This window comes from Chelmon rostratus, chromosome 14, assembly GCF_017976325.1.
Source record: "Chelmon rostratus isolate fCheRos1 chromosome 14, fCheRos1.pri, whole genome shotgun sequence".
Lineage (NCBI taxonomy): Eukaryota > Metazoa > Chordata > Actinopteri > Chaetodontiformes > Chaetodontidae > Chelmon > Chelmon rostratus.
In genome coordinates, this window is record NC_055671.1 from 9,757,926 (window position 1) to 9,767,537 (window position 9,612).

Sequence of the window (9,612 nt, forward strand, 5' to 3'; positions counted from 1 at the left end):
ACCTTTCACATTATTTTTTGTGCAAAGGGAAATAAAATTATGCAGAGTTTTTGCTTGAGACTGAGAGAATATTTTCTACTACACTAAAACATACATTCTATACATATGTGACTTGTTAATAAACTGTAATTTCCCTTTAAAAAGGATGAATGGGAGATTTGTGTCTAGATCCAAACCTTGTACCATTTTCTCCTGTTCTGTGTTTTTCTTCCTCTTTTAAGCCATTGCCATTGTTGCTTCTGTGTGTAGGCTCCAGGTTTGAACAGCTGAAGATGGAGGTGAGGAAAGGATCCATGGTGAATGTCAATCCCACCAACACACGGCCCCCCAATGACACACCTGAGATCCGCAAGTACAAGAAGAGGTTCAACTCCGAGATCCTGTGTGCTGCTCTCTGGGGTGAGAACAGATTCAATACAATATACATGCAAAAAATATAAACACCGAGCAAAATTATATACCTAAAACTAATTTATTACTCAGACATGATGATATTTTGAGTTGGCAGACTCCTTTGTGCTGCATCAGAACAAAGTTATTTTAACCCTTCTTATCTCTCGGTCAACATCCTGACATAGAAGTAATATGTCAGCTCCAGAAGGGCTGTGGTTACAAATACAACCAAAACTGAAAACCTGTAACATGGAAATTAGATTTGAGGCCACTAGTGTACCTTCAATTAGTCTTAGTATGACATTAATAACTCTTCATGAGAGAACATGATGTCTCTGCTTTCATTATCAAAGTTATTTTTATCAAATCAATTCCTTCCTGCCTCAGAGGCCACAGTCCCAAATGCTGTTTATGCCTCGGTGATCACTTGTGTGGAAAAAGTTATCTGAAAGTTGTTTTTATGTGCCAAACTGCATACGTTGTTAAAAAGTGTAATTCAAAAATATGACATTTAAAGTCCCCTTTCCCCTTCTTCAAATTTAGATAACAGTAGTCAGTGGGTAATGCCACACACAGTTCCTTCACATATTCATTAAAGCTATGGTTTTTGGTGTGTCTATCAGATAAAATGAAATGGCATTAGAGTTGCTGCAGGTTGTGATGTGGAAATGATTATGGGAAACGAAAGCTGTCAGTTGTCAAATAACCAGAGTTAACACAGCTATACTGCAAAAACATTTTTAGCCATGTCTAGATCAAAGGCGATAATTACAATCAATTTATGCTAAATGGAAAAAAAAAATTATTTATTTGTGCCTGTGTGTGCCCCCAGGTGTGAACCTGTTGGTGGGCACAGAGAACGGTCTGAAGCTGCTGGACCGTAGTGGTCAGGGCAAGGTTTACCCCCTCATCAACTCCCGCAGGTTCCAACAGATGGACGTCCTAGAGGGCCTCAACCTGCTCATCACCATATCAGGTCATTACTGCTGCTCATCGCCAGCCTGCTCTCACTACAGTTGGTTAAAGCTGTCTGTGCTTTTGGCATGAGACTGCTGTCTTTAATGGGATTCCAAACACTACATGCCAAATTGTGCTCCTGCCTTCAGAGTGATTATTTTGCACTGCATTTTGACTTTGCAATTCAAATACCTTTTTTTTTTTAATCAGGGTGTCAAGCCAGAAGGAGTACTAAACTGGAAAACATCAATATTGAATTTACTGTATTAATACAGATGATGAATAATGATTTTATTAGATATTTACGTCTTACACATTTTTCATATGAAATTAATGGTAAGCTATATTGTCTGAAAGATGGTTTAATGAATCGTTTTACACGCTTTTAAATAATTACTGAAGTTAAGGTCTTATGCAATTGATCTCCCATTGTGTCTGTTTAGGCAAGAAAAACAAGGTGAGGGTCTACTACCTGGCCTGGCTGAGGAACAAGATCCTCCACAATGACCCAGAGGTGGAGAAGAAGCAAGGCTGGACCACTGTGGGTGAGATGGAGGGCTGTGTGCACTACAAAGTGGGTGAGTGACAGATGATGGCTAATTATCACTGCTGTCTAATCTACTCTGGATAAATTCTCATAAATGCATCTGGCCAAGTGAATTATTGATAACCAGTATCTGATGTCAGATGGCCTTGTGGTTGTTCTGTCTAGTGAAATATGAGAGGATAAAGTTCCTGGTGATTGCTTTGAAGAATGCGGTGGAAGTGTATGCTTGGGCGCCTAAACCTTATCACAAATTCATGGCCTTCAAGGTAAGTCTCCCCTTTCCTGTAAGATGGATTAGATATGCGAGATCAGTCAACCAGATGAGCGTTCAAGTTGATTATCTTCTCACCCTCACTTTCTGCTCCCAAAACCCCTCTACTCCTTTGTAATCAGTCTTTTGCAGACCTGCCACACAGGCCTGTCCTGGTCGATCTGACGGTGGAGGAGGGTCAGAGGTTGAAGGTCATCTACGGTTCTTGTGCTGGCTTTCATGCCATCGATGTGGACTCCGGAAACAACTATGACATTTATATCCCTGTTCATGTAAGCAGTGCAGCTGTCAGACAGCAGCATTTTGTCAGCTGTGTAGTCGACAGGAGCTCATCCCTTCTGTTTTTATCTCAAACAGATCCAGAGTCATGTGACACCACACGCAATTGTGTTCCTGCCCAGCTCAGACGGCATGGAGATGCTGCTGTGTTACGAGGACGAGGGTGTCTATGTCAACACCTATGGACGCATCATCAAGGACGTGGTCCTGCAGTGGGGCGAGATGCCCACATCTGTTGGTGCGGGTTGAAAAACAGATAATAATAATAGTGGATGCATCATGCATTTAAACTGCAATCAGCCTGCCGCTTCTAATATTACACCTTGCTTTGCAGCTCATATCTGCTCAAATCAGATCATGGGATGGGGAGAAAAGGCCATTGAGATCCGTTCTGTGGAGACTGGCCATCTGGATGGTGTCTTCATGCACAAAAGAGCTCAGAGGCTGAAGTTCCTTTGTGAGAGAAATGACAAGGTAGGAGAGAGAGAGAGACACTCAACATGCCATAAATAACATCTGAATAGAAGATGTTACCGACACACGTCCTTTGTATCCCTGCTGTTTCTCAGGTGTTCTTTGCATCAGTGCGGTCTGGAGGTAGCAGCCAGGTGTACTTCATGACCTTGAACAGAAACTGCATCATGAACTGGTGAAGGAACAGCTGCTCTGGTCAGTGTGTGGGACCCAGCAGGGGTTTGGAGAAGGAAGTGCATCTGAAATTCTCACAAAACGCATGCACACAAATGTGAGCAGCTCTCTATCTTTCTCTCCGGCTCGCTCTCACTCATACACTCATGCACTCATGCTCCAGAGAGACACACACACATACACACACACACACTGTCATACACACACACACACACACACACTCACAAACCCTCATAGAGAAACACAGACAAACACAATCTCTAAATCCATTCCAGCCTATACTCCTTAAGACACAGTTTCTACCGAGGCCCCCTGATAACACTCTCCCTTAAGTCATCACAAAAAATCACTGAAGCTTCAAATGTTAATACCATCTATTAATTTGTACTGTATATATTCTTGTCTTGATTTACTTTACTTGGTGGACCTGTGTTCAGTCGTGATTATTTAGTTCCTAATTGTGAAGTATGTGAAAAACATTCCTTGATGGTTCTACAGTAGGTTTTGAAGAAGGCATTATTTACCTATACTGTATGTTGAAATGAAGCTGTAAATAGGTAGCACCTTACACTTAGATCTGAATCATTTGCAGGCCTCTTATATAACCTCTATTCAGTGTGTTGCCACATGAACGTCAAATAAGAAAGTGGTGGAACTTCCACCTGCAGTGGCACGTGGATCCCCCATTGCTTTGGGGCTCCCATGATTTCAGGGAGGCTCAAAGGAAGGATTTAGTACAAAACATATTACAAAGGGACACTGAAGTCAGGGCAAAGTAGCTTGTTTAAATATTTTTAGTTATCTGTAGTAGACAGCCTGCTTTGACTAACTTTTTCTGGCCTGAATTGCAAATGATGTTGCAACTCTTAATCACGACAAGTAAGCCTTGAATGCTTCAAAGGAAAAATAAATTTCAGTTTAAAAAGAAATAAATTATACAAACCAATCAAAAGTCTCATAAATGTACAGTACACATAATCAGTACTGTGAAATCTCCTGCTTTGCCTTTATTTTCTATGGTTTAAGTGAAACCATCAGGCTTGTACCTAAACTTTTTGTTTTTCATAGATTTACGAAATACAAAAAAATTGTTATTTATATGTAGTGATTCTGTATTGGTATTAGCCTACTGGTATCCTTAATTTTACTGTAATTATATTGCTGTTATATTGCAATATATGCTATTATTGTGAAGTCTTTGTTTGAAGAGGGGACTTCATGTATTTGGCTGGTAGTGTTAGGGAGTATGATGACAATATATGAGGATGTTGGAGAAACGTGGAAGGAGGGTGTCTCTGAGATCATAGTGATTAAGGGAGTTCACTTTCGGAGGCCTTTCACCCTCCTACCACAGTGATCTACTCTACTGTATTATATTTCAGTTCTTCGACTATTTCGCTAGCGTGGATCTTTTTGTGAGAAGTGTTTGTCCTGGGGATTGCAGTAGAACAGCTCTTGGTGTGGTACAGTTCATATTTGTCTTAGGCCAGTGGAAAGATTTAATGTGGGGGTGACTCTGCAATACCACAGAGGGCTCCGTCTCATCAGGCACTTTGGAGAACACGGCTGGAACACACAAGACTTAATATATTTTGTATCTATACATTCTGCCAAAGTTCACAGCATATTCTGCAACAAGGGTTGATTACGGTAATCAAGGCCAAAGGGGAATGGAGCTTAAAAGTCGACTATAGAGATTTGAGAAGAAACTCTTCCTTTTTGATCACTGGCCAATGTTCCTTTTATTATATACATCCAAAACGTCTGCTGGGTATCATGCTTTATTAGCTTTCCTGTAGTTGTTCACTCTGTGTGTTTGTTAGTAGTGGAGAGGTTTTCCCCCTTTTTAGGGGAATTTGCTGTCTGCTTTGTTTAGGCAGTTGCATAAAGGAGATACTGTGTGCTCTCATACACCAGACAATACGGTATGAGTATGAGGCAGCTTTTCATGAAGTAGCTTGCTGATTTTCTGCCAGCAGTGGGTAGGTCAACACATGATTCACTTGGTTACAACAACCCCGTGCTGCCACAGCACTTTGTTATTAACAGGTGAAGACGAGATGGTTTTTCCTCACTCCTATCATGCATCTTAGCATGGAGTCGTTTGGAAAATGTTGACATTTTTCAACAAGTTAGTTCATCTGCTCATAAATAAACAAGATAGTCCTTTATTAATCCCACAGTGGGGGAATTTGCAGTGTTACAGCAGCAGTATGTAGTGTAAAAGTAAGAAGCATCAGCAAAAAAAGCATGATTTAATAAATAATAAGCGAAGCAGACATCACACAATTCACATCATTGCATTTAGGAAACACTGATATTGCCCAGTTTAGTATGCAGTGGTAAGACCACCAGTGCTGACATGTTAATGTTGAGAGAATGCATCAATAAATCTTTTGTGAAACTGCTGCAAGTATGAAAAGCTTTTTGTTATTATGAAAGGAATCTTGGCTCGTGATCAGAGGGGTAGTCTGCTCAAAGTTGCTTTTTAAGCTAAGGAGGTATATTTTATGCTGTCAAAAAGAAATCTATTAAGAATGCAGTATATTGTCAGGGCAGAGAGCGTTTGATCAAAGATAATATAAATAGATTCTTAAATCTCTGGTGAGATTATAAAACAAACTGAATGGGCATGGAAAGCACTTTCACTTTAGTAAACATACATTTACAGATATATCTCGAGCAGACTTTGGTGTGCATGTAAGCCATTGAAATAGAGTATATAGTACTGTATCAAACTTGTTTTCCCCTTTAGCGAATGTGTTTTTATTCTTAGATATCTGTTATGTGCCATGACCTGCATTTCAAATGACATACTTACAATCCACCAGGAGCTCTGGCACTCATGCTTTTTATGGTCAAACCATAATTTTTTATCAATCTGCCATGTTTACAGTTTAAGCAGTGCCTTGGAGTTGGGAAGGCGAGAGGTTTTAAGGATGGGTTATGAGCCCCCCCGCCCATCTCTTACTTGAAATCACACGAAGAAGAGGCACAACTATATTTCTCCCTCATTATAATTTATGTCCTGTGCCAGTTAAGTGCACTTAAGTCAAATCCAGAATATCCTGTAGATGGACTTGAAATGCTTTTTTGGCACCACATATATACACTAAAATGATCAACAGACAATGATCCATTCAGAGGGTTGCAATAACGAATAAGTTAACACATGTCCCATTAAGCCAGTGTAACGTGTAAAGGATCTACTGACAGTGGGAGCCAGCATAGAGAAAAGCCATACGTATGAAACGTGTTTGTAGAGAAAACTTAGTACCTTTGCACAGCTCAAATTCAACTCTGTGTGTGATGTCTGCTCAGAAAACATAGGTTCTTGCAGCAAAGATGAGGTAAGCACTTGCTCTTAAATGATGGTGATTGTGTGGTCTTGTAGTGGGGAAACTAGCTTGACATATTCTGCGGAGCCTATTTTATAAAATATGTAAATTAGTCTATATTGAGAAATTAAAGTGAATGTACATCTATAAGACAGATTTGTATTTATATAAAAAAATGTGTACCGCTCTATTACTCAAAGCACAATGTATTTTAGGACCGAGAGATCAAAGCTATTAGTGAGTGTAACAGAGAGATGGAGTTGTTTTATTTTCCCCCCTCATTCACTCAGAAGTCGTCGAACTTGTCAGTATGTAATCAGTCTAAGTAGGTGGATGTAGTGAATCGAGTTGTCAGCTGAGACAGCTATGGACAGTGTCAATGACTGCAACACTTCCGTTATCTAAACAGAAAAATAATGTCTGCCTTCTTGTTGAAAGAAGGCTCAGCTGCGGCTGTGATTCAGACACTTGCAGTGACTCACAGATTGCTGTTTGGTCTGGCCTCGGGTGTAAATTGTCACCGTCGGGTCGACAGGTCGTTAATGTGCTCTGGTGACGACGGGGATCATCGCACATGATGTGAAGGGCGCAGTGGCCCTTGTGAGGTTATTGGCTGTTGGCGTGAATCAAAAAAGGCAGCATTTAAGTGAAAAGTCAATCGATCAATTAGAGGAGATCACAGAAAATAAAGACAATTATCATTTCATGACAAATTTAAGTTTTGTGCATTTTTGTTACCTGGTATGAAAGTAAAGGGGAATTCCATCGATTTAGTGGGACTCATGTCCTACATTACTCACAATGCAACTCGACTGCAACCAACTTCAACCAACGCTGCCTTAAGTGACATCACACAAGGCAGACTTCCTACAGTTCCCTCTGGAGCCACAAAAGGCTTCGTACAGCTTTTTTCACGTATGCTGTAGTACTCCACAAGACCTGGAGACAGACTTTGATGTGTAAAATCAGTGGAGTTCTTCTTTAACACACATGCTTGCGTTGCATAATGTCAAATTTACTTGGAATACTTAACTGTATTTCTGCCTCGGCTGTGGTGTGAAAGCTTAGTGTGGCACATCAAACTGCTTAACTTGCAGTTAAATAATAATTAACATAATAATAAAATATCTAAAGTACACAGTGTTACTTTTCATTAGAAAAACATAATGGAAAACACCATTGCATCATATTTGTTTAATCATCTTTATGGCCTGATTTGTGTTGACAGTTGTCTTTCTGGATAGCTTTTCAAGGACATTATTTAAACAGACGTGTATTTTCGGACGACCCTTATTTTGCAAATTTAAGAAAATTGATTTCAAAGCCATGTGATAAATATTTCTCTCTAGTTTTTGGGTGAGGTTGATTGAGGCAGTCCCTTCCAAAAATGAAGCTTGTTGTCTAATTTTATCAGGCAGACATTCTTACAATAGGGTGTTTGTTGCACAGATGAGCAGTTCTGGTCGTTGATTCCCCTTTTAAAAGCACCTTCAGGTGTAAAAGTGCTATATAATTTTGTGCCAAGAGCCATTAAATGACCTGAACCTCACAACACCTAAGTTTTAGGGAAACTTCGCGTCAGTCTGTAAGTATGAACGCGTTTCACCGCTGAATTCATGTAACTCGGCACAAAGTTTGTCATCAGAAAAAAGGAGGCACCACCGAGTCGTAGGTGGAGCGCGGAAGGTGTAGAACAACGTCCTGAGAGACGGTTGCCCTGACGGATGGTGACGTCTCTCTTGAAGAAGCAATACAAGCATTGAACAAATGAAAAACGGTGGCAGTGTGACTCGCAGGAGGTGATGTTCAGTGGCCTTTGGCAGACTGAATGTAGGCTAGTTTGTGTGTCGCTCGTAACAGAAATGGTTCTGTACTTTTACTTTTTTCTTTTTGTTATCACAAGAAATAACTGCTTCTCTCTGTCAGTTTAACACAATCACCTGTTGGGATGCTTGTTCTTGTTGTGCTGTAATGAAATCCCACAAACTGCCTTTATGAACTATTGATAAATAGATGATAGATAATATTCTGATGAGGCACTCTTCTCTCATAGCCTACATTTCTAATCAATGACGTATGAATGGATCAGCTGCTGTAGCTGGGAGTGAGGCAGATCAAACTTGGGGAGCTCTAAAACGACGTGGATCTTTGGACGGAACTACAATATCTATTATTCTTTTTCAATAACTTTTTTTTAAAGAGACGGTAAACATCTTTGCATCTTTGTTTTAGTGTGTGTGCGCGCGTCTGTGTTACTTGTGAGAGGTTAACTCCAGATTGTATTTCATAGACTGATAAACTTTAAACTTTCAAAAGATTGTGTTGAATGAATTCATGTCTTAATACAGAATTGTTTGAAAAATAAAATACCTTGATCTCACTTTAGTCTGCATTAGTCGTGTTTCATTTCTTTGCTGCTGGGAATACGTGAGGTCGCCAGACTTCCGTGTGCTAATAAGAATGATAAAGGTGTGATTTGTCCTCCTCAACAGGTGCAACAAAGGTAAAATGAGTCTGTAGCTGCCCACACAATCCTGAGAACAGGCCTAATCAGACAGAATAATTAAAATCAAAGCCTTGTGCAAGGCCTTTAACAATATGGGAGTGAACACATTAAAGATACCTCAGTGTTTCACCACATGATGGTGCTAAAATTTGCTTGAGCCTGTTGTCCCTGTCTCTGCATTTCTTTTACATATATGGAACTACTTTATTTTAAAGAAAGTCACAGTTTTCTCTTTACAGCAGACAGTTTTCACAGGTATGCTGATACTGATAGACTGATGAATGCTTTTACTGAAACACAATGTTTTTAGGATAAACCTTTCATCCGTCTCATGTGGACCAGAGGTGCTGATAGAGCTGCACCACCTGGTGGCTGAAGGCAAAAACACTTCAATCCTGCAGAAAAGATGCATCTCTACCAGGAAAACACAAAGCAAACAACTTACCTGCACTGTTAGCCTGTTAACAAGCACTAATGATTGGGAAAGATACCAAACATTGCTCTGACCTGAATGCAGATGACTTGTTTTTTTCTTCTTGTCCAGTAGAAACACAGATCAGCTGATTCATAACATTCAAGACAACATGTCACTGGTGGTTCAGGTTCACATTTCTCATTAAATAGGTTAGAGATATGCTGTTATATCCCCAAGATGTGCTGGTGTATTCCCAGC

The 9,612-nt window shown here is 40.0% G+C and overlaps 1 protein-coding gene across 1 annotated transcript in view; it reads left to right on the top strand.

The window, feature by feature from the left end:
• mink1 (misshapen-like kinase 1) overlaps nucleotides 1-8,812 on the top strand; it is a 33,795-nt gene extending 24,983 nt beyond the window's left edge. Inside the window, exons 24-31 of the mRNA XM_041951982.1 lie at nucleotides 250-399; nucleotides 1,226-1,369; nucleotides 1,794-1,928; nucleotides 2,063-2,163; nucleotides 2,291-2,440; nucleotides 2,526-2,685; nucleotides 2,782-2,921; nucleotides 3,017-8,812. Coding sequence (XP_041807916.1) covers nucleotides 250-399; nucleotides 1,226-1,369; nucleotides 1,794-1,928; nucleotides 2,063-2,163; nucleotides 2,291-2,440; nucleotides 2,526-2,685; nucleotides 2,782-2,921; nucleotides 3,017-3,100 — 1,064 coding nt within the window. The 3' untranslated portion in view covers nucleotides 3,101-8,812. The remainder of the gene's footprint in view (nucleotides 1-249; nucleotides 400-1,225; nucleotides 1,370-1,793; nucleotides 1,929-2,062; nucleotides 2,164-2,290; nucleotides 2,441-2,525; nucleotides 2,686-2,781; nucleotides 2,922-3,016) is intronic.
• Nucleotides 8,813-9,612: the final 800 nt, after the last annotated feature.